Below are 26,162 nucleotides of genomic sequence, written 5' to 3' on the forward strand. Positions count from 1 at the left end.
AACACTTTTTTGGTTACGACATGATTCCTAAAATAGTAAAAATAAAGAAAAACCCTTGAATGAGTAGGTGTGTTCAAACTTTTGACTGGTACTGTATATAAACTAAATTATATTACCCAAGTCACTCCCAAATACCCTTTCATTGTCCATCTAAACTATATTGACAACAGGATTTCAATCGTCCTTTAGCGGTCAAGGACTCTCTTCCCTGCTATCAAACCAGCAGGAAAAGTCAATAAATATTTACAAAGCAACCATGACCCTTCCCCATTACTTCAGACACATTAGCAAAATATGTATTTACATGAAAATTAAAAACAAAGAAAAGTAAATGAAACAATATGCAGGTACAATATTACATTGATGTGAATATAAAAAATACATTGTGATGCATCAAAAAAACATCACAAACAACACATAAATAACGTAAACACCTTCTGCCCAGATGACCCTCTTTAGTATTAACATCAGCAAAATATCGGGAGTATCAGTTGGATGAATGTTAGCTCAGAAAAGTCATTGACACAAAAGTAAGAAAGGTAATCACTCTGGCTCACTTGCCATCCTCATACACTCATTAGTCTGCTAGTCTTGTCTACCCAGAGCTCTCCAACTGGACTGTAAACAACCGCTGCTTACAGCTCCTCTGTGGAGGAAAATGGGATCTGTCCTTGGTTTATATATACATAGGAGTCTCCTGTCCTGTTAAGAGTCTGAACATGGCCGCTGGCATTGTCTTCATGTGGATCTGGTTTAGGAAAAGACAGAAAACGAACATTTAGCTAGGCACTTGCATCTATCGCTTGTTATTTTATCTGTCAATATCTTTATTGAAAATAATCAAGCTTAGAGGCCCACACGTACAGCCTAATGATTGTATTGATGAATGCATATTATGCTCATTCCTCTTTCAAAGATGTACCTGCCTTGGCCAGTAATCTAGTTTTGTGAATTCTCATACTAATTGATTGTGGTGTCCTCTGAGCTCCTTTATGAACTCTATCTGAACTGAACCTCACCTCGCCCACAGAGTTTGAGAGGGCTTGGACAATCTTCTCATGCGCTGTAGCCACCACGCTTTGGCCATTGATCTCAATGATGCGGTGGCCAACCCGGACACCCCCCCGCTCAGCAATACCCCCACGCATCAGGCTGCAGATCTGTGGGTGAAGATGACAAACAGAAGGTGAATATTATCCTTCATGGCAGTCACTCACCTCCATTGGCAACAAGACAGGGGTAATTCTATAGGGGAATAAAGCAATGATGCAACGTTGTTCCATTAAATCTACTGGAACAGTTGTGTTGCTAAAATTTCAAAGATAGTTCATGGATTTGGTCGTGTGATCCTGATAGGGAGAGGCCAGGGGGAGATTTGAGCTCTGTGAATGACATTGTAAGGTTAATCTGTATGCAGTAGCAAGGAAAATGGCAGTTCACACCGAGCTGATAACCTAAGGCAATAAAGCTCCTAGCTTCAGCCTCGGGGCAACGACAGATATAACAGTAATTACATCTATTCTTTTTATAGGATTTTGAAGGGATATTGTCAGACTATATGAATATTGCTCTAAGGAGTTGACAATTTGTGTCATAGAAGCAATGTGTCACATATGATAACTTGAATACAGCAGAGACTTGAATAAAGTGGTATGAGGAACACACTAAAATACGCTCATGATGCAAATCACATACGCACAGACCTACAGGCTAACAGCTTGTCATATCGTTTGATACAATATTATTTTCCTCAGAATTGGTTTCTTTAGAGATATGACTGTACCAGCTGAGAGGAGAAAACAAAAAAAGTTTTTAATAATTTACGGGGCTGTCTTATCCTATTCAGTTTATGTCAGCTGAAATCCTCCTGAGGGAACTGAAGTTTCGTTGGACAAAGACAAGTCCAGAATCTCATCAAAAGTATTTTTCAACCAATCACAGACTGTTATCTCAGCCTGTGTTATTCAACCTACCGGGCTAAGCGGTGGTGACTGATCTGATCGTACTTACAATCCCATTCTGGACGCTGAAGCCCAGCTGGTACTTGAGGTCTGGCCTCTTGATGAGCACGGTGGTGACAGGGGGACAGCTCACAATGTTCAGCTTCACCTGCACCTGGTTCTTCAGGCCCTGATGGACAAACACAGTGGTCAGACAGAGCAGAGGGCGTCCTGCAACCTCCACTGGGTTTAGTCAGTGGATTATTTTACATTAGAATTATGATCAAATTACAGAATTTATGTAGTCTTACACAATTAATGTAATGTCACCATAATAACCACTAATGACTCTTCCGAGAACTCTGTCCCTGTACCTTGATGATTCCCTGACAGGTGGCAAGCGGCAGCCCCACCAGGCTGGTGTTGTTGATGGACATGATCTGGTCTCCGATGCTGAGCTTCCCGGAGCGGGCGGCCGGCCCACCGTTCATCATGTTGGCCAGGATGACCGTGGGTAGGATGGAGCCCCAGCCAGACTCCACTATGACCACGCCCAAGATCTCACCCTTATGCTTCTCCAGCTGCAGCTGTGGAGCCAGCCAATAGCGAGAGAAAGAGAGATAGAGAGAGTGATGAGTGCCTCTAGTCAAAGCGATTGTGGGCAGGAGAAAAATAAATCAGGGAGAAATATAATGGTGTAGCGGAAGAACCGAAACAACGTGCGGAAGGAGGGCCAGATGGATATAAGACCACTGTCAGCTTCTCTGGTAATTGGCTCAGTCCATGTGCAGTACTTCAACAGAACTAGACTGCCTCACTGCTCATCAGAGATTCTTTCCTACTAAGCAAGAGACTGAGCATCTAAAAGTCCTCAGAGAAGTGGATTGTACAGTGCATCTGAGGCACCATTATACAGTTACCTCATACAGTTAAATGAGAGCCAAACCTCTTTGCAGTTCTCAGAGTTTGAGAAGTGGATGAGGTCATCGTTGTACATCTCCTGCGTGTTAATGATGTCACTGTACTCCTTCTGACTCAGGTCCTCTGGGTTGATGCCGTTAGCCCTCAGGAACTCCTGGTAAGCCACGCTAAATGACTGCCCAATCGACTGGGCTATGAGCTGGGCCTGGAGAGCCAATGAGAAGAGAGGATAATGCCATGAAAATAGAATTTACCCATGAGTGTTATGAGTCAAATTTCTGTGGTCTGAGAGGGTTTTTCCCTTCTAGTAATTATATTTCTATGAATAAAACCAGCTATGCATTTGGCAGAAGCAATACACTTCCAATACACTGTCACAGTGACAGCAATGTGGAGAATCACATCACAGAGCAACTGGGGGATGCAGATCAATATTCATTTATGTGGTATGAATCAATGCACATAAGGCATTGCTTCACTGTTGCCAAGTACTATTTGAGGTCCAATAAAAATTGAATTTAAATGTCAAAATCTATTTGTCATGTCTTCATTACTGACATATTTGGTCCATATAAATGGACCAAAACATGTTCGCACAGCTAAAGTGGTGAGCATCATGAAGCCTGGATCATGGGGGGAATGATTGCTTCATTTTCCTTATAAAATGGCAATGGTATTGATTGTAAAAAGCTGATCTAAAGACGAGAAGAAGAGGAAAGTCATCTAATTGCATATCATATGATATTAGGGATGTGTCTACCCCATCCAGTTTCCCTATATTTACCTCCTACCTTTGCTCAGGCAGTTTTAGGGAATAATATGTTTTCAAAGGAAGCAAGCTGTGGTTGCCCTGTTAACAAACATCCAACTGCATGCTGGGCTTTGATAGACACATGAAGCACATCCTGGACTGTGGTGTGAGTGAAAATTGGCAGTGTTACTGTAACAGACAGCATATCACACATTGGCAACGTCTCTGCACTGGCCCGAGGGACAGGGGGGCAGTTAACCAGTGATTGAAATGTCAGGGCAATATAAACAACCTGCTATTTGAGTTGTAGGAATCCCCTACCCCTAACTCAGCCAATCCTGCCCATAACGAACGAGGACAGTAAAGCCAGTCGTTGCCCTTATCCAGACCAGTAGATCAAGGATCAGTCCTACCATGTAATAGGTAGACAGTAATAAGACACTGTTGGGAGAGGCATTGAAATATATCATTGTCCCTTCTGCGCTGAGGCTAAATGACTCATGTGTCAACACTCAGACTGACCGTCCTTTATAACACACCAGCTAATTAGACATGGAGAAATGGCGATTAAGAGGGACAACTGCAATGCAGGGGCAGACGCACGCTGGCTAGGGGAGGAGACAGGCAGAGAGACTGGCCTATCAGAGGTGGATCCTCCCAGCTAAACATATCAGAGGGTGTTACTGGTGAACATGTCGTTCATAATGTGTTGTTGTGACTAATCTCTGAATCAGTCACAAAGCATTACCTCTACATTTAGAAACATGTCCTGTGCATAACCTTTCACCTGGTCCTGATCCATTCTACCATTTGAGATTAGCCTCAAGGGGCAGATCACAGACATTTACACACATTCACTTACGTCCTCAGACTCAAAGACGTGGCAGATCATCCGGTACTGTTTCTTGGCCTCTGGGGCTCCAGGTGTGGTCTCGATGCAGTCCTGGGAGGCTGTGCGCGGCATGCGGCGCCTCGCCATCAGCACCACGATGTTCCCAATGTCAGCTATGTAGGAGATGGTGCGCAGGGCGTTGTCCATCATAGTTTCCTGTGTACGCCACCACAGCAACAAACACTGAACAACTAGTACCTTCCCTCGTAGACATATACATGTGAATAACAAACAGGGTATCATGACGACTGAACACACCGTAACAAGTGTACTAATACACAGTATAAAAATACTAAAATATATACTGTGTTGGGTTCTGAGAATATGAAATATACTTATTCATGTCATTGATTGAGTGCTGAGGTTTAGAGGGTCTACACCAGTTAATGGTTATAGGAGGAAGGTATATAGTGGGGGCAACTAAGCTTGGAATGTGTTGAGTGAAGGGAAGCGATTACATGTGGCAGGGATTGATAAGGGGAGAGAGCCATAGATTAGTGATGAAGGGGGGGTTGAGGTCAGGATAGCTTAAGGGAGAAATAAAAGTTTATGGCCTGTATCACTAGTGTCCTGCCTAGCAGTAAAGAATGATGTTTGTACAGATGGGTAGGAGGAGACTCAGCCTATGAGGAACGGTTAAATATCAGTGCTTGTGTGAAAATGTTTTTCTCTGAATGCAGCTGTATGGGCAGAATAAACTTGGTTAAGCTTTCATAAATGTCCGTTGAGTGTTTTACTCTGAGAATTAGAACCTAACAACTGTATTACAATTGACGCTTCGAGTAAAATAAACACACGGTGTGTTTTGCAAGCTTCAGGCGAAGTATGACAAGGTGCTTATCTTCACACGAGTGTCTGGTAGCGCCGTAGGAGGAGCGGGAACGCTCAGCTCCGTCCTGCACGCTCTTCAGCGAAACATCATCAGTTCGTCAGCAGAATTAATGATCCAATTAGTCTGTGCATGCTGCGCCTACAGCCTTTCACCTTTCTCATGGTGAGCAGCCTCAGCAGAGTGGCAGAACTCCATGCATTTCCACTCAGCCCATATGCTCCGTAGCAGACCAAGGTGTGGGAATCACACCTCTAATCAAACTGGGGTTCTTGAATGTTCTCATCCCTTCTGGTACACACAGACAGTAGGGGCTGAACCGAGGCATGTTTGGGGATTATTTAAAAAGATTATTCAATAGGATTGCTCTAACATTTTCATTCGCGGCACAAATGTTCTGAGTGTGTATGGAATATGACATTATTCCATCTAGGAAGTGGTAGAATTGGTATCGTAAATAAGAAAAATCACATGAAAATGCCATCGTGTTGCAATTTATGGAAGAGCAGTTCTGACTTCAATCTCTCACCAACTAACCAACCCCCATAAATCCAGACTTTTTCCATCTTGATGGTTGCGGGAAGCAGGTAGCCTTGTGCCAGGCAGGGAGTGGAATGGAGAGACACTGCATTGCAGCACATTACAGTAGGCTGTGCCAGGCAGCCAGCCCACACACTGCTGTTCTGTTCAGTCGGACTGCAACTCAACGACAGGGACACACATTCTGTTCACAGTCAGTCAGCTGGCACTCTAGTCTCTACACCAGAGACATCACTGTTAACACTGCGGCTGACCCTCTCACATTGGAAAATCTTGTTTCCCATAAGACATTAAGGCATGACATCAAGAGTAAAGTGCTACACTCTACCTCATTTATAACTGCATTACTGTTCAAAGTCATGTGTCAAGCATGTATGTCCTAAACAATTTGGCTTTGGAGGCGAGATGATTTCTGACTAATTACTATTGTAGATGGATTGGGTTGGGAATCAAATGGGTTGGGAATCAAATGGGTTGGGAATCAAATGGGTTGGGAGACCCAGTGTTTAAAACTAGCTTTCATCTTCCTGCTACGTCCCACTTTATTGACAGCTGTCTATAGAGGCTTTCTGGCTTTAACATTTCATTTATTTTTTATCCTCGCTCAGAGGGAGATCAGATAATAAATATTAAATAAATAAATTATCACCCAAAATCTGTCACAAAGGTCACCGAGAGGAGTTGTGTGGCTATGGCCCCACTGCATTTGATTGGTCCTGTCAGGGCTGGAGTCAGGACCTCTACTCACCTGTGTGTCTGCGTTGAGCACTTTGATCCTCTGGGTGGAGATGAAAAGGTCCACCTCTGTCAGTGTCTGTGCGTCCCCCTCTGGGCTCTGGACGGAGACAAAAGAGAGACAGGCGTGTCAGAGTCCCCCCTGAGGCAGGAGAGAGCGGCCCGGGTGTACATTCTCTAAGCACCCTGGCTGGGGTCTGAGGAGAGCTCACCAAGGGCCCACGGTTAACAGGCTGCACACAGTTTTAAAGCTATTTCATAAATCATGTAGGTTGGCACCCGGCGGACCCCTGGCAAGCCTACAGTAGGTGTTCAGTCAGTGCTGGACTAAGGCTACACCCATAGAGAACAGCCATAAAATGTACATTCATATTCCATTTCATAATCTGAATTATAACACATTGTAACACATTGATATCTATGAAAGAATTGGTTAGTAGCATTGCCATAGGATGTTGTTGTTGTTTATTGAGTGGTGGTCATGCTCACATTGTTCCACACAAAATGGGTCTCTAAAGGCTACTATATCTATACAATGGGGACTAGGTGATTAATAATATTCATTTTCATGATAAATGGTCATGTGATTGCGCATGCAGGACTGCATGGAATACATATGGAATTAAAAACAGCCATCTCTGTGATAGACAGAGCCAGCATCCAGATCAGATTTGAGGCAGCGGGAATGAGGGCAGGTCATATAGTCACAGAGGGACCCGGTTGGCTCTGGGGCTTTACATCAATAGGTCTGACATGATGTTGGTGTGTTGAGAGTTGGCACAGATGAGAGTAGGCGCAACATGGCAGCTAAGCCATTACAAGCTGCCGGATGTGTGTGAATACCAGCCCCAGGCATGTGGTTTGCATTCACGCTAATCACCACGCACTGCGTGTTAATTCAATCACGTTTGATTTAGGTTAATTATCTAAGGACTGATGTGTGTATAATGAGCAGCATAATGTACATGTTTTTAAAATATGCAATACATAATGAAGCAATTTATTTGATGATATGTCTAATAGATTAAATTATAATTTGTAGTAATTCTGTGTAGGCTAGAATATTTCTTTGCATCATCAATATCATCAAGGGTTTTCAGGTTTGCTGGCTCTGATTTTCAGAGCACAAGCTGCAGGGATGTTCCCGGAGTTCACACAGTCCAGCCTCTCAGTGATGCATGCAGGGTAATCAGATGGAGTGGGATATGGAGATTCTCATCATAACTCAAGTCACCTCCTCAAACTCCACGGCTCAGAGTGAGTCAGAATGAGACAGACAGACAGATGGAACAGGGAGCCGGAGGGTGAGGGTGGAGTCAAGGTGGCCCTTCTCTCTGTTCTTATCAGATCAGATTGTTTTTACACACCGCCTTTTTCTTGATTTTGGCAGCCTTCTGAACCCTCTGGGAGGAGACGTTGGGACAGAACAGGGTCGTCAGACACGGGACGGGAGGAGCGGCAAAAACAGAGGGCAGGAAGTAAAGAAAGTAAAAGAAAGTAAGAGACAATAACTAAATCAAACAGCAGGTGTATCATTGCTCTGAGAGGGAGAGGAGCGATGGCACAGCTGTGTTCTGCAGAAACTAATTAAAACGGCAATTAAAAGGATCATAATTGCTCTTTTTCTTTTGAATACAGAAAATCATAAAAACATGCAAAAATGAGTTGATACCTTAATATCAAAGTAAAAAGGAACTTGAGTGTAGCATATGCAAATACTCTATCAAAGGGCTTCAGGTTCAAATGTGAAGTCAAGGCAAGACATCCTCGGCATACCTTTCCTGTCCTGTCTTTCAGAAAATGGTGAGGAATTACAGCAGAGCCCAGCATCCTGAGATGACTTGACATGTAATTTAAGGCAACACAATGATTTAGTCCTGTATTGACATCCGTCACCATCCCCCTGAGAAATGGGATGTCAAAACTGACAGTTGGTGACTGAGTGGTTTTCAAATGGTCTAAAAACAACACATTGAGAAACCTACTGTAGGGTGGCTGACCAGAAATCACTGATTCAGTTGATTCAGATTCAGTTAAGATACAGATTCAGTTAATTCAGTTTCAGTTACGATACATATTCAGTTAATTCAGATTCAGTTAAGATTCAGATTCAGTTAATCTCACACCTCCTGTGCAACTGACTAGGTATCCCTTTTCCCAACACTGAGCCCCACAAAAAGACTTTAACGCTGTAGGTCAACTGCACAGGACCAGAAGGAGGGTGTGGTGAAGTCCAGACACATAAAGGACCTCTGTTTGTGAGCCCTGAGCTGAAGCGGGTTCATCTGTTCCAGTCCCATCCATCATCAGTCAGATAGACTCCGTTACTACGGCTGCCTGAGAGAGTTGGTACCAGAGCAGAGAACGGCCTTCAGGGATGATCCTGGGTTGTTTGTTACACATTTACCTTCAGCCCTCCTAATGCAAGGCAGTCCTCCAGCTACATCCAGCTACACCCACTGCATCAAATCAAGGCAGGCAGAAAAAGGAGTGGGCGATGAAGCTGCATAAATTTGACATCAAAATGAGGGGAGCATGCCAAAGAAGATCCGTAGAAATAAAACCTACGACGGCGTGCGATTTACCTGCAATGTTACGTTTTTTTGTTCTCTGTAGCAGTGGACTAAATATTGAGGACAGCAGTGTAATTAATCTGTGTGTGGGTTGTGGGTTTATGAGAACCATAAAATGAAACTGAGGGAGGCAGGCAGCACAGAGCACCCTGCCCAGTCCCAGTGTTCAGGGGTTGGTGTGTGAAGAACTGGTAGCTACCAACACATAACAGAGCCCGATCCCCTGCCTCCAGAGTGACATAATGCCAATTCATCTGTGGAGAGAAACATAATCTGTAGTTCCTCCTCAGATGAGAGCAGAGAACAAGTGGCATGCTTCCCGATGGCCTCCTCCACAGCTGAACAGCCAACGTAAAAATAATGACGAAAAAAAACGCTCAGTTAAGCGTTGCCATGGTATCATCTTCAAAGGCCTTTGATGGTAGCGAGAGAACGGAAGGATTTTTTTTTGTCACTGGGATGGATGTAGCCAGATCCCAGCAGCAGTGGAAGGGAGGCAGGGGCCCATCAAAACTCTAATATCCCTCCAAAAGATGCCAGCCTTTCCCAAAGGAAAGCTGGCAGCTGTCTCAGATGGGAGGGTCACCTGCCCCAGTCTTGTGCCTGCTGACAAGAGAGTGTGCCACTGTGTCACACTGAGCTGTGGGCCTTGCCACAGGTGGATGTTTCTAAAAGTAGATCCCAGCCAAGTGCCAGTGGACCACCGAGTTAGGTTATAAAATATTCATGATACAGCCCAGCCCATATTTTCATGAGAGGGAGAGGAAACGTATGGTGCCTGGACAACTCATGAACATCTGGTGTATCATCTTGGGTTGTATTCTCTTTGATCCAATAGGTATAGCTCCTAAAGTCATGTACAGCGCCTCCTTGTCTATGGTCTCAACAATACATTGTCAGCACACATGAACTCACTCAAGAACATTCCGTGCAAATACTATATTTGTGATCATTCGGTGATCAGACTGAGGGGAAAACTGCCCTTGCATAAATGGCCTTTCAAAAGCTAGACTGCCAAAAGCAATCATAACTCCAGAGCTAGTTGAGAGCCAACCAGTAGTGAAGTGATTGAAATGCACAGTGGCGGAGTCTGTTTTGAATATGGCCGTCCTCTCTGGCTGCTCCCCATCAGTATTCATAGCAGAGAAGTCATGTAGAAAATGGGACTGAAATGGAAGGGGAAACATAACCTCTGTGAGCCAGCAATCCATTACCAACACCATGTGACACATTACCCCAATCTGGCCCAACTGGAGCCCAAATGGACTGCTAATTCTGGCCAAATCTCAAACTGCTCTGACTGGGGAGATAAACAGCGTTGACGTCCATGTGGATTTAATAGGCCAATCTGGACCTCACTTGAATTAAAAAGACCAGCACCTTGCACTCACATTTGAAGTCCATTTATAAAACTGCATTTCTGTCTGCCAGATTGCAGACTATCTACAGCAAGAGGTTCCACTTAGAGTACTAATTAAAAAGGTTTCCAGCGGTTATGCCAATACTCTGTACAAGCTTTGAAGTCTCAATCAGGTTTTATATATGCCTGAAACACAAATATAAAGTTTATTCAAGATATACTAGAACTAGAAAGATGAAAAATGATTGATGAATACCTTAAGGTGTTGTTTCCTCTACAGGGCATCACTAAATCCTGACAGTATAAAAATCAAGCAGTGGGTTGTAAACAGAGCTAAAAGGACTGTAAACTAACCCACTGGAGAGGAACATGATTACACAGTACCACTGCGTCCTACAGTACAGTAGCAATAATACTACTAGATTGGACACTGTCTCCTGGGATGTAAACAAACACATCAGACACCCTTCACTCTGAATCTTCCAAAACGGTTGAGTCACGGTGAAAATATACCAGATCAAAACAACATCCATATGAAAAGGAACGAAGAAAGGGAAGCTGTTTGCGGGATTTGAAACGGGTGGTGCAGTGTGTGTGTGTGTGTGTGTGTGTGTGTGTGTGTGTGTGTGTGTGTGTGTGTGTGTGTGTGGTGTGTGGTGTGTGGTGTGTGTGTGTGTGATGGAAGGCCTGTCTGCTGTCTGTCTGTACCTTGACCCGGCTGACAGCCTCCTGGGCCTGCATCATGCGGATGTTCTTGGACGGGTTCCTCTCAGAGAGCAGCTGGGTGGAGCCCAGGTAGTTAGCAGCAAAGATGATGCCATCAATAAGATCTTCTGGCTCACAGGGCCCCGGAACTGACAGAGAGGGACAGGGAGAATGGATGGACAGAGAAACGAAGGAGCAGGAGAAGATAAAAGCTATTAGATCATACTTCTCTTGCAAAACAAAGACTGTGTTGTTCTAGCTGAAAGGTCACATACGTATGAGTATTGGTAGCCTTCTGTATGCACAATTTGAATAAATCAAACACTCAAATTCTGTAGCTGTTGGGTATTATGCAGAGAAACAATCACGGCGGAGGCTTGAGCAGTAAAATGGCCACGGGTGGGCAGGGAGCTGAGAGCTGAGAGAGGCACCAGGGGATTCATGTGGCCGTGTGATATGTAGATGTAGACTCTGTGACAACCTCTGAGGGATACAATGCACTGTCATGATATCAGAGAGAGTGAAAGAAAGGAACAGCTCAGCCTCCAGGAAGCCCTGCTGTTCGCTGCCCAGTGGTGACAGGGGCCTGGCGAGGAATGTCTTGAAAACATCTCGAACCAAACATACTCAGAGGCCTGGGCCTGGCCTGCTTAGATAGAGCCCTCCCACATTGACGACTAACTCACTGACACGTCTGACATGATGGCTCTCAGGTAAATTGGCCAAATAAAGATGGTGAAAAATGTACATTATCATTTGTATTTACTTTCTTGTTTGTCTTAATTTTCAAATGCAGACTCGTTGATCTCTCTCTCTCAACATGTTGATCTCATGTAACAGCTGCAAGCTCATTATTTTCTCTCCTTAATACTCCATGATCTGTCATCTTGCAACTAGATTTTGAGTGGTTATTAAGGCGCTTGAATTAGAGAGACAAATCTAATATTCTTGGAATGAGCAGATCCCTGCACCCAAAGTGATATAAGTCTCTTACAGGGAATATCTGTTTTTGATGTTGTGAATTTGATTCATTTTTGTCTTTTGATTTCACCCTCAAGATAAACAGACGCAGAGGTGCCTTACCATCAACAAAGCTGGGGAAAGATGCAGCCTTCTTTGTTTCCTGAAAAACAGAAAGTCTTGATTGAACTCTCTGAATTAGTAAAGCGGAATGAAATATGCATTCTCATTTCATGAAACTGAAAGGAAAACCCGCCTCTCTGCAAGGCCTTTGGCTTCCACAACAAACAACAGACCAACAAACTCCAAAAGCTTCAGTCTGTCAAAGAAGATGAAACATTTTTGAACATCAGTTCAAAGTAGCCTATGATATCGATACAAACCCTATTAATGAACAGATAAGGAAGAAAATGTAAGAAACGATGCAAGAACTGAATACATAGATGTGTGCTACGCTCTTAGAAAAACATGTGGTATCTAGAACCTAAAAGGGTTCTTTGGCTGTCCCCAGAACAGAACCCTTTGAAGAACCCTTTTTGGTTCCAGGTAGAACCCTTTTGGGTTTCATGTAGAACACTTCCCACAGAGAGTTCTACATGGAACTCAAAAGGGTCCTCCCTGGAACCAAAAACGGTTCTACCTGGAACCAAAAAGGGTTGTCCTATGGGGACAGCCGAACAACCCTTTTGGAACCCTTTTTTCTAAGAGTGTATAGTACAGATCAAAGGAAGTGCAACTTTATGGCATCGACCTGATTGTAAATAGTGGTCCGTGTTAACATGCAGGGTCATGAGATGTGAAACACAACTGTATATCAATACTTCCACAAAGCTCTGAATGAGAGAGCCGCACATTAAAGCACTCTGAGTAATGGGCATCACTTTAAAGACATGCCACTCAAATGGAGGGTCCAGGCTGAAATATGTGTGGCCGTTCATTACAGTCTGTTAGGAAGGCCCAGGAGCATTATCAAACCACTTAATAACTTAAAGGGAAACAACTTCCTAGTATATCTTAGTACACGTATGCCATAGTGGCCTCCCGCAAATATACAATACTTAAATGCTACCGTATCATTCTAGATGACCTTTAAAGTGAAGATGTGCCTCGCTCTGCAGTTCGGCTGTGCTCTCCAGGCTTAGTGCTGGTGTGTGAATGAAAGCCTGGCCAGACAAAACAGTGTTAGGATGATAAGACTGGGTTGGGCAGGGGAGAGAGGGCTTTGTCTCTGAGCGTCACTTGAACAGTCAGGTCAAGGTTGAGTGGTTTCCCTGATGTAAACACACAGCTTGCTGCTCTCAACCAGTGGCTTGACTGCAGAGTCAAAAAAGGGCACAGCCAATTCCCTTCCTTTCAGAGCAATGGGAGTGGGGAATGAGGATAGCAGCCTTGTATAGAATGTCCCTGAGAGAAATGTCCACAATAATAACAGTGGGGATTTCCTTAAGAAAACTGGACAACTACACTGTGTTACCTGGAGACAGGGACTTCATTCATTCATAAACACAGTTCACTGATCCTCATAAATCCTCTGGCACTGGCCTTTTAACGAGGCATGGAGAGGCAGCCTTTAGTTATTATACCCACAGGCTCTGGAATAGCCTGCCAGAGAACCTGAAGGGGGCCAAAACTGTGGACATATTTTAAAGAGATCTTGAAACACATATTCTTTGCTTTGCTTTTCCTTTTAGTTGTTCAATTTGTATCATTTAAAAAAAGATATATCTTATGTTTGTTGTGTAGTAAATATGTGACTCACCACCTGTATTCGGTCTTACGTAACAAAATTTGTAATTGTGTTTTTTACATTGGATAAAAGTAGAGACTCACAGCTACAAAATGATATGTCATACACTGGATTTGAGAAACAATGGGAAAGTAATTCTGGTTTGAAAGTTGATAAACTTTGGTGCGAAAAGTGCAAATCAATCCCAGAACAACAGCAAAGGACCTTGTGAAGATGCTGGAGGAAACAGGTACAAAAGTATCTATATCCACAGTAAAACGAGTCCTATATCGACATAACCTGAAAGGCCGCTCAGCAAGGAAGAAGCCACTGCTCCAAAACTGCCATAAAAAAGCCAGACTACGGTTTGCAACTGCACATGGGGACAAAGATCGTCCCAACCGTGAAGCACGGGGGTGGCAGCATCATGTTGTGGGGGTGCTTTGCTGCATGAGGGACTGGTCCACTTCACAAAATAGATGGCATCATGAGGTAGGAAAATTATGTGGATATATTGAAGCAACATCTCAAGACATCAGTCAGGAAGTTAAAGCTTGGTCGCAAATGGGTCTTTCAAATGGACAATGACCCCAAGCACACTTCCAAAGTTGTGGCAAAATGGCTTAAGGACAACAAAGTCAAGGTATTGGAGTGGCCATCACAAAGCCCTGACCTCATTCCTATAGAACTGAAAAAACGTGTGCGAGCAAGGAGGCCTACAAACCTGACTCAGTTACACCAGCTCTGTCAGGCGGAATGGGCAAAAATTCACCCAACTTATTGTGGGATAGCTTGTGGAAGGCTTCCCGAAACATTTGACCCAAGTTAAACAATTTAAAGGCAATGCTACCAAATACTAATTGAGTGTATGTAAACTTCTGACCCACTGGGAATGTGATGAAAGAAATAAAACCTGAAATAAATCATTCTCTCTACTATTATTCTGACATTTCACATTCTTAAAATAAAGTGGTGATCCTAATTGACCTAAGACAGGGAATTTTTACTCTGATTAAATGTCAGGAATTGTGAAAAACTGAGTTTAAATGTATTTGGCTAAGGTGTATGTAAACTTCTGACTTCAACTGTAGGTAAACAATGAACCTAGCTAGGTAAACAACGTGGAAGATCACACACGTCACGTAACGTTAGCTAACAAGCCAGCCAGATAAAGTTAGCTAGTTAAACAACAATGAACATAGTGCCAAATCATGTCGTTACTGCCCTGCATGAATCTGGTGGGAGCTAACCAACCAGGTTCAATGGTAGCTAGCTAACATTAGGCTCTAACTAGCAAAGCAAACAGCTCTGCGATACAGCTTTTATTTTCATTGTTTTTATTCGTTTTTCCTGTGAAGCACATTGTGTTGCATTCCATGTCTGAAATCTGATGTATAAATTAAGCTTGATTTGATATGATGATAAATAATCTGAAGAAAATCTCTTGACAACCATGACACGGGCTCTGAAGGACAAGCACAGGACAGTAATAATACTGTTATGTATTCCACATAATATCATCTGTCGCAATGAGTTTGGACTGCAGACAGAGACAGTTTACCTCCGGGACATTGTTGTTCTCCAGTGGCACGTTGAGGTCAGAACGCTGCTGTTTCCTGGGATGCTCCGCACCGTTGGTCATCTGTGGGGGTGAAACCAGGGGTTAAACAGGGACCAGCGGGCAACAGAGAGTTAATAAAACATGTCCAAGCAGACAGTAGAAAAAAAAAAAAAAGGACCGGTTCCTTAGGGAGCTACAGCCAACATACATTAGTAATACAGTCTGATACATTTCTCTATGGGTCGGAGAAAGGAGTAGTTGTAACGTGAAAAAAATAAGGTCATGCTATTATTAGACATTAATTGAGTTCTGTGAAATACACACAGGACAACATGTTGTCTTGAGTACCACTATAGTCTTGACAGTTCACATTTACTTAGCGAAGCATGGTAAGGATTATGAAATGAAAGATTATGAAATTGCTCTCATTTCATATTTACATAACTCAGCAATCCTTATTTTTACAGCGACAACACAATCATAAGTCCTGATTAGTATTGAACATCTACACATCAGCTTGAGCAAACAGTAATTCAATAATAATTATATCTATTTGTTTGACAGGATAAAACAAATCTCTGCCCCGAGGAAGGAGGAAGTATCCAGCCTGAATCTGATGTTTTCAAACACTTCAGTGAGCCTTAATCACAGTACCTGAACGCTGAAAGCATTCTGCAAAACATCTACAACTGCTGCGTAAAATCACAAACAGTCACCCAATTTAACATGGGCATTAGATTTTTTATTGTGGTTGTCAGTGACTGTTCTGCACAATATGTGCTTGCTTCCAATATAATCCAGTTATGTGGCCTGTCCCATTTCTCTCCAACAACACAGTAAAGAGAACACACACAACCACAAGCATAGACACATAACACACATGCACACCACGGTGGAGCAGGTGTGTATCAGCATTCTGCCATCCCATACCGCAGGGCACACACACAGGATCTCCCCTCACCTCACCATCTGGCTGGGCTGGGGGTGAGCATGGTAGAACACAGAGAGGGGCTTGGTGGAGGACAGGAAGAGGCGTGTGTGTGTGTGTGCGCGCGCGGCTGGATCTGAATGAGGGCAGTGGGCGTGGGAGATGGAGAGGGGAGCTCAAGGTGTCTGGCTGTGGCTGGGGGATGGGTCTCCAGCAGGGGGAAGGGAACGGCCTCACTAGCTGCACTATAGCTACACCGCAATAACCTGCCTGTCAACCACCTCATACATAATAAATATCGCCCTATCACAAATCTTGTTTTAATCAGTTCCAATGGCATAGGTCTGCTCCAGAATCTGAACATAACCTGGCCGTACATCTTGTGTGCGGTCTCCAACTGTATTAAACACATGTCGTGACCTCACTCTCCGAGGGTGTCTCAGGGGGAGAGGGATATGCAAAAAAAATCTATTTCCATTTCACCACACACTGTACAGTTTACACACTTGTGCACGTGTGAAACAGGACAAATATAAGCAGCCCCGATTTGACCCTGAATGTATAACGTTACTCTATACAGATCTCTCCCTCCACTCAGGTAAAATGTAAAGAAGGAGGACCATGGTTTAAGGGTCGGTTATAGTCCTTCTAAAATTGATACTTTTGTAAATGCCCCAATATCTAGACGATTAAAAACCCAAGTCATGTTTATCCGGGAGATTAGTGTTAGAGGCATTAGACATTTTGGATTGGAAAAATGTAGTCTGAAAATTACTTTGATCACTGTGCCCTTCATCTCCCTGGAAAATTTGGAAGAGAGATTAAACGGATGTATACTCTGAAAACCTTCTCAACACATCACCTTAACTGTACGTCTGACTTGTCATTCACATCATTTCAATAGAGGAGATTCAATGAGTGTGTATAGAAAATAGCCATCAAAATGGCCTCTCACTCTCACCTGTTCTTGAGCCCACTGCTGTCGCTCCTCCGGGGTGCGGGAGCGAACCTTGAAGCCCCTCTGGAGCTCAGGGTTGTTGTGCCGTGTGGAAGGGAGGTTGAGGGACTTGGGTCTGCTGTCGTGGCGGTGTGGGGTTGGGGTGTAGGGTGCAGGCTCAGGCTTGGCGTGGGCCTCAGGAGGGTGGTAATCACTGGGTACACTGTCTTGCACCAGCTCGTCAGGGCTCTGGTCAGTGCCACCGCTGCTCAGACTACCCATGCTCATACTCATCTTGATCTCTGCCACTATCTGGTCAATGTCCTCCTCCGCCTCCTCCCCCGTCTCCCCCTCCACTACCACTTTACGGCCACGGTATGGAGACCGCGGTATGTGAACCACGGAGTTCCCATTGTCCTCCTCTGGGCCATAGTAATCCCCAGTGTAGGCAACCCCAGCTCTCTCCTCCTCCTCCTCTTCTTCCTCCTCTGTGGGTGGGGGGGACTCGTGCAGGACGGCGGCGGGGAGGGGGTGGTGGTCCAGGACGTTGTAGATCTGTTCATCTGGGTCCTGCTCCACCACCTCACAGCGCACCTCCACCCCTCCTTCTCCCTCCGCCCACTCCTCCACCGCCTCCTGGCACTCGTCTGTGTCGCCCGGGGGCTCAGCCAGGACGTGCTGCACAGTGCTGGCGGTGTAGTCAGCCTCGGCCTCGTTGCAGTCCATGCTGCCCTCCAGGTAGCTGTCATCCTCAGGGCAGTAGCGGATGTAGTAGGTGACGCCCTCGTCCTCCTCCGGCAGACCTTCATCATAGTCCTCCTCCTCTGAGGTGTTGTTCACATAGTCAGAGCTGGAGTCTCCGTCCAGGCTGTCAGCGTGATCATGACGGTGGCCGTGACAGCCTGCATGGTCGTGGTCATTGATGTGACTGTGGACGTGGCCGTGGTTATGGCAGTCTACGTCGTCGTGACTGTGACCGTGACAGTCTGCATGCTCGTGGCCATGGCACTCTGCATGGTCGTCGCTGTGACTGTGGTCATCATGGTCGTGGCAGTCTGGGTGATCGTGGTCATGGCTGTGTTCATGCTCGTGTTCCGGCACAGGTATAGTAGGTGTGGCTGGCCGGCTGTCCGTCAGCTCTGGCTCCAGGCCCTGCTGGCGGCAGTAGTGGACCTCCTCCTCCTCCTCTCCCGGCCCCTCCTCATGCTCCTGGTCGTGCTGCTCTGGGGGGTAGGCGACGGGGCAGTGGGGCTGGACGGGGGGCACCACCATGCTGCAGCTGGAGCCGCTGGTTCCTGGCCTCTTCCTGTGAGCCATCACTGGCGCTGGCTGCTTACAGGCCATGCATCTCAACTGTCCTCAGTCCTACAGAACGCAGAAAGACAGAACCACACCATTAGAGCTATACTGCCACAGTACAATCATCACAAACAACATTTCAATGAAACACAGTGCAGGAAGCTACAAAAATGAAACGTGTTGGAAGTGTTACGCACCCCCCCAGTGAGTGAGTCTTTTAGACAGAGTGAGAGAGTTAACCACTCTGTTTTCCTACTGTGAAACCCTGTTAGGGCCAATTAGAGATGCACTATGACTGACAGCTAGGAAGGAAAGGCCCGGTGGATGTTTAACTTTTCATCATCACATTCAAAACAAGACATAGTGAGGGAAGTGAGGGAACCAATAAAGGCTTTTACCCACCGCTCTACGCAAAATTACAACCAACTAATTGCAGCATTACCTCAAAAATGGAAGAGGCAAGTGGAAGGGGGAGAAAGTAAGGAATTTGTCTGTCGGTGTTAAAGACCAAAATTGGTTAAAGAAAATTGTGATAAATAAAAAAGTATACCAGTTTAATTTAAGGACCAAAAATTGACCGCTGCGCCATATAGATTGCAAAATAGTTGGCACATGGTTTAAGAACTGATACACAAAACCACGCCGGATTCAAAACTTAGAGTTTTTCAATTAAAATTATTATACAAAATTCTTGCAATCAATAGAATGTTATATAAATGGGGGATACAACCATCCCAGCTCTGCAGATTTTTCTGCGAAGAGACAGAATCATTAGATGATTTGTTTTGGTACTGTCCCTTTGTAGCTTGTTTTTGGTCGCAGGTTCAGGAATAGCTGAAGAATTGCAACATTTACCTGGAGCTAACTCTGCAAATAGCACTGCTGGGTGATTTGAAAAGTCATAGTCAATCGATCAATAATATAATAATACTCTTAGCAAAAATGTTTATCTTTAATTTACAATCTGTAGACACGATGAGAATAGAACGTTTCAGAACTTTTGTGAAACACCACAGCACAGTTGAAAATATGTTGCAAATAGAAATCAAAACTGGATGGTGTTCAGAGATAGATGGGAGGGGTTGAGGGCAGCTGAAGGATGGGACTAAAAACAAACCAAAGATAACTATTGTAATATATACTGTGTCCGTAAAATGTATATAGTATTTATAAACTGGAAGTAGAAACCTAAGTGTTGTTGTCCATTAGTTTACTCCAATTAGGGGAGGGGTGGTAGGGTTATTTTATATATATACAGTGGGGAGAACAAGTATTTGATACACTGCCAATTTTGCAGGTTTTCCTACTTACAAAGCATGTAGAGCTCTGTAATTTTTATCATAGGTACACTTCAACTGTGAGAGACGGAATCTAAAACAAAAATCCAGAAAATCACATTGTATGATTTTTAAGTAATTAATTTGCATTTTATTGCATGACATAAGTATTTGATCACCTACCAACCAGTAAGAATTCCGGCTCTCACAGACCTGTTAGTTTTTCTTTAAGAAGCCCTCCTGTTCTCCACTCATTACCTGTATTAACTGCACCTGTTTGAACTCGTTACCTGTATAAAAGACACCTGTCCACACACTCAATCAAACAGACTCCAACCTCTCCACAATGGCCAAGACCAGAGAGCTGTGTAAGGACATCAGGGATAAAATTGTAGACCTGCACAAGGCTGGGATGGGCTACAGGACAATAGGCAAGCAGCTTGGTGAGAAGGCAAACAACTGTTGGCGCAATTATTAGAAAATGGAAGAAGTTCAAGATGACGGTCAATCACCCTCGGTCTGGGGCTCCATGCAAGATCTCACCTCGTGGGGCATCAATAATCATGAGGAAGGTGAGGGATCAGCCCAGAACTACACGGCAGGACCTGGTCAATGACCTGAAGAGAGCTGGGACCACAGTCTCAAAGAAAACCATTAGTAACACACTACGCCGTCATGGATTAAAATCCTGCAGCGCACGCAAGGTCCCCCTGCTCAAGCCAGCGCATGTCCAGGCCCGTCTGAAGTTTGCCAATGACCATCTGGATGATCCAGAGGAGGAATGGGAGAAGGTCATGTGGTCTGATGAGACAGAAATAGAGCTTTTTGTTCTAAACTCCACTCGCCGTGTTTGGAGGAAGAAGAAGGATGAGTACAACCCCAAGAACACCATCCCAACCGTGAAGCATGGAGGTGGAAACATCATTCTTTGGGGAAGCTTTTCTGCAAAGGGGACAGGACGACTGCACCGTATTGAGGGGAGGATGGATGGGGCCATGTATCGCGGGATCTTGGCCAACAACCTCCTTCCCTCAGTAAGAGCATTGAAGATGGGTCGTGGCTGGGTCTTCCAGCATGACAACGACCCGAAACACACAGCCAGGGCAACTAAGGAGTGGCTCCATAAGAAGCATCTCAAGGTCCTGGAGTGGCCTAGCCAGTCTCCAGACCTGAACCCAATAGAAACTCTTTGGAGGGAGCTGAAAGTCCGTATTGCCCAGCGACAGCCCCGAAACCTGAAGGATCTGGAGAAGGTCTGTATGGAGGAGTGGGCCAAAATCCCTGCTGCAGTGTGTGCAAACCTGGTCAAGAACTACAGGAAACATATGATCTCTGTAATTGCAAACAAAGGTTTCTGTACCAAACATTAAGTTCTGCTTTTCTGATGTATCAAATACTTATGTCATGCAATAAAATGCAAATGAATTACTTAAAAATCATACAATGTGATTTTCTGAATTTTTGTAAAAAAAAGTACAGACCTCTACATGCTTTGTAAGTAGGAAAACCTGCAAAATCGACAGTGTATCCAATACTTGTTCTCCCCATTGTGTATATATATATATATACAGTGTGAACACACCTACTCATTCAAGGGTTTTTCTTAATTTTTAAGACAATTGTAGAATATAAGTGAAGACATCAAAACTATGAAATAACACATGGAATCATGTTGTAACCAAAAAAGTGTTAAAAAAAAATCGAAATATATTTTATATTTGAGATTATTCAAAGTAGACACCCTTTGCCTTGATGACAGCTTTGCACATGCTTGGGATTCTCTCAACCAGCTTCATGAGGTAGTCACCTGGAATGCATTTCAATTAACAGGTGTGCCTTAAAAGTTAATTTGTGGAATTTCTTTCCTTCTTAATGCGTTTGAGCCATTGTGTTGTGACGTGACAAGGTAAAGAAGATGGTATTTTACCGAATAGGGCTAAGTCCATAATATGGCAAGAACAGCTCAAATAAGCAAAGAGAAACAACAGTCCATCATTACTTTAAGACATGAAGGTCAGTCAATACGGAACATTTCAAGAACATTTACAGTTACTTCAAGTGCAGTCGCAAAAACCAGCAAGCACTATGATGAAACTGGCCCGCATGAGGACCGCCACAGGAAAGGAAGATCCAGAGTTACCTCTGCTGCAGAGGATAAGTTCAATAAAGTTAACTGCACCTCAGATTGCAGCCCAAATAAATGCTTCACAGAGTTCAAGTAACAGACACATCTCAACATTAACTGTTCAGGCCTTCATGGTCGAATTGCTGCAAAGAAAACACTACTAAAGGACACCAATAAGAAGAAGAGACTTGCTTGGGCCAAGAAACAGAAGCAATGGACATTAGACAGGTGGAAATCTTTCCTTTGGTCTGATGAGTCCAACTTTGAGATTTTTGGTTCCAACCGTTGTGTCTTTATGAGACAGTTGGAGAGTAGGTGAACGGATGATTAATTATGGGCAGTGAGAGAGAGTATGTGAACAGATGATCTCTGCATGTGTGGTTCCCTCTGTGAAGCATAGAAGAGGAGGTGTGATGGTGTGGGGGTGCTTTGCTGGTGACACTGTCTGTTATTTATTAGAATTCAAGGCACACATTCTGCAGTGATACACCATCCCATCTGGTTTGCGCTTAGTGGGACTAGCATTTGTTTTTCAACAGGACAATGACCCAAAACACACCTCCAGGCTGTGTAAGGGCTATTTGACCAAGAAGGAGAGTGACGGAGTGCTGCATCAGATGACCTGCCCTCTACGATCACCCAACTTCAACCCAAATGAGATGGTTTGGGATGAGTTGTACTGCAGATTGAAGGAAAAGAGGCCAACAAGTACTCAGCATATGTGGGATCTCCTTCAAGAATGTTGGAAAACCATTCCTCGTGAAGCTGGTTGAGAGAATGCCAAGAGTGTGCAAAGCTGTCATCAAGGCAAAGGGTGGCTACTTTGAAGAATCTCAAAGATAAAATATATTTAGATTTAACACTTTTTTGGTTACTACATGATTCCATATGTGTTATTTCAAAGTTTTGATGTCTTCACTATTATTCTACAAGGTAGAAAATAGTAAAAATAAAGAAAAACCCTTGAAGGAGTAGGTGTGTCCAAACTTTTGACTGGTAAGTATTTACAAAAACTATATACAGTATATGGGGGATTGTAAATGATGGAGACAATTACAATGATGGAAGCCACAATCTATCTGCAATATGAAAGCGTTTAACCACATACACACCTCATGTGAAACCACATCTAGCTCCAGGAGTCCCCAGCATATTACAGCTAGCATTGTAGAAGCATTGATCTCAGTATGGGAACACAGCTCCAAACAACCATCATGGGCACCTCACTGTGGTAAAGATCAGGAGAACTAGTCTGACAAAACAAACAGGCTGTGCATACCTCTAAGTTAGGTCTAACTCCTCCTAACATAGCATCAATGCCTTTACAAATGGCTGATGCACATTGATTCCCCTGCTGAACACAAATGCCTCTCTCTCTTTCTCTCAACCTGCGAATGGACACAGGATCTCTTCACCACTGAAAGACCTGATCAATTACTGCTATTGAGGCAGACAGGTTCTTGAGTAGCTTACCCACACCCACAATTAAGTGCTTACTTAGCACTACTGCATTAGGCTTGACACAATATAGAACTCTGCTCAATACAGCGCTTTGCATTGAGTTGTGTTTGGCCTGCGGACAAACGCCTGAGGTAAGAGAATAAAACAAAGAGGGAGCCTGCCTTTACCTTAAGCTAATTGGACTTTGACAGTCATACAATCAATACTCAAATGGAGGTCATCTCTACACAGAGGCCTGTGAATATTCACTCCTAGATCGGGAGAGACTGGCGAGATGTTCAGTCTCCCAGAGTATCTGGACTGGTATTGATCTGCACACCGCAGGGTGGAGAATGGCTCGCCTGGGAGATTGGGATCATTCTCCTAATTCAGATAGCTCGAATCATTGTTAGGGTGCGGCCACGAGGCGAGCGGGGAGAGATTACGTTGGGGTATTTCTGGTGCTTCTGCACGTAGGGCACTAAACAAATTCAACAATCTCATTAAAAAGCTATCAAACAGCGAAGGGATGGTATAAATCACGTGAGAAGCCATTAATAGAGGACGCACACACACACACACACACACACACACACACACACACACACACACACACACACACACACACACACACACACACACACACACACACACACACACACACACACACACACACACACACACACACACACACACACACACACACACACACACACACAAGGCTGTGAAGACGCGTGCCGGCACAAAACATTAGATGAGTAATACAATACTGCGATTTAAAGAGAGAGTGACCTGGTGTCCCACTTTCTCTCCTCCTCTCCTCTATGTTCCTTCCACCTGTCTCATCTCCACCAGTTGCCACTAACAACTGGCTGCTCTCTGAGGGGCTTTTGTTGTTCCTTTCCCCTCTTCTCCCTCTCACTGCCTATAATTACGCTTTCCATCACAGGTGATTGCAATGGCTAATTACCCCCACTCCAGCCCTCTCCCCATCTCCCTGTTTGTCAGGAGGCTGTGTCTGGGGGGTGGACAAGGTATAGCTCCAGAAGCACACATTCACAGTCACAACCCACATTATGGCCATTCATTCAGGTGACTGACTCGGAGTAATACTGCTGATGCTGTTGCTAGACAAAGAGGCAGTTCACTGGAAAGTCTATGGGGAGAGCAAGTTCAAACACATGGGGAACACATGATTCCCCATTCAACCCAGCATTCTATCGTTATAGTGGGTACAATAAGAGATGTGATAACGACACATTCTGTAGATATCTGACTGGCAGAGACTCATAAAGAGCAATAATAATAAGGCATGGAGGAACTATATTTAACTTTAGGCACCCGAGTGGCGTAGCGGTCTAAGGCACTGTATCTCAGTCCAAGAGGCTTCACTACAGTCCCTGGTTCAAATCCAGGCTGTATCACATCTGGCCGTGATTGGCAGACCCATAGGTTGGCGCACAATTTGCTCAGCATCGTCCGGGTTTGACCGTCATTGTAAATAAGATTTTGTTCTTCACTGACTTGCCTAGTTAAATAAAGGTTCAATTTAATAATAATAATAATAGATATGTCCTACCTCTGTTTCTGGTCCTGAGCATTAGTAGTGTTGAAGAGGGCCAGGTGTGTAGTGATACAGGCGTATAGCCCTGCCTTACCCCGTCCCCCACCAGCTGCTCTCCTCCTCCCTGCCCCCCCTATTCTTTCCAGCATCCTCTTGCAGCCAGCCCAGCCACTCCCAATGGGCAATCATTGGTAGCTAAGAGTAACTGCCTCCTATGGGTACCAATGACCTTTCACCTCCTCTTTGTTTGGTTCTGAATAAATCCACCACAGGACCCCTGGATAAATCTGTTGACTGAGTGTTTCTACCAAGAGTGTGTATGTTTTTCCTCTCCTTCAATGTATTCTGTCTACCTGGATCTATTTTGTATGTGCAGAGTGTCTGTGTGTCTACCTACCTCTCAATAGAATTTCTGAGGTGTGAATCCTTCAATCCTCCCAGTCCCCAAATAGCTTTCCCAAATTCTGCTTTGTTTGGGCTGAGCCGTATGAATTACAGACTTTTGACAGCTTTTATTGAATTTGAATACATTACCATGTGAATGATGGCCTATCACAACAAATACATTAGAAATCCGTCCTACCTGTTCAGGGCAATTTGTATTCTGTCCCCTGGTATACCCCTAATTCAAAATGAAATATAACGCAGAACGATCTACATACCGTTCAACCTTTTTCCCCATAGACTACTCCTCTCACAAAGATGTCATCCCCTGAACGACACATAACCGTGGCGATGTGAATCCAGACACCAGCCAGGTCCACATGCCTATTGTGTCCAAGTCCCAAGTCCCCCTCATCTGATTGCAGTAAAACATGTGACAGGCCTGACGACTAAACCCTGGTACAAATCACAGTTGGTCCTTTTTAAACAAGCAGCCTTAATTAGAATAGTGACAATGAGCGTCACAGTGAGGAAATGACTGGAAAGCTCATAAAAACAGCACGACAGTACAATAGAGAAGTTTTCCCCCTTGTGCTTCCTATAATTAGGACATTCTAATATGTATGTCAAGAGAGGAATATCAAAGTGGCTTCTCTATGGCTGTTCCCTCGTGATATTCGACCGTATGCAGTATCTTTGTGTAACACAACTACTG

At 44.3% G+C, this 26,162-nt stretch overlaps 1 protein-coding gene across 1 annotated transcript; it reads right to left on the bottom strand.

The window, feature by feature from the left end:
• Positions 1–676: 676 nt before the first annotated feature.
• On the bottom strand, positions 677–18,702 carry LOC120025048 (amyloid-beta A4 precursor protein-binding family A member 2-like). The gene is made up of 13 exons (XM_038969486.1): positions 17,593–18,702; positions 17,383–17,541; positions 15,494–15,574; positions 12,330–12,369; positions 11,250–11,395; positions 7,976–8,011; positions 6,622–6,708; positions 4,475–4,660; positions 2,887–3,066; positions 2,315–2,527; positions 2,011–2,130; positions 1,020–1,160; positions 677–748 (listed from the first exon to the last, which is right to left on the bottom strand). Exons 1-13 carry the CDS (start codon positions 18,700–18,702, stop codon positions 677–679), a joined length of 2,571 nt encoding a protein of 856 aa, XP_038825414.1.
• Positions 18,703–26,162: the final 7,460 nt, after the last annotated feature.

The sequence above is a fragment of the Salvelinus namaycush genome, chromosome 30 (assembly GCF_016432855.1).
Source record: "Salvelinus namaycush isolate Seneca chromosome 30, SaNama_1.0, whole genome shotgun sequence".
Classification (NCBI taxonomy): domain Eukaryota; kingdom Metazoa; phylum Chordata; class Actinopteri; order Salmoniformes; family Salmonidae; genus Salvelinus; species Salvelinus namaycush.

Coding starts and splice junctions, on each gene's coding strand:
- LOC120025048 (XM_038969486.1), bottom strand. CDS start 18,702: ATGGCCTGTAAGCAGCCAGCGCCAGTGATGGCTCACAGGAAGAGGCCA. Junction 12,370..15,493: donor AGAACAACAATGTCCCGGAG/GTAAACTGTCTC, acceptor TCTGTTTTTCAG/GAAACAAAGAAGGCTGCATC. Junction 1,161..2,010: donor TCAGCGTCCAGAATGGGATT/GTAAGTACGATC, acceptor CTTCACCCACAG/ATCTGCAGCCTGATGCGTGG.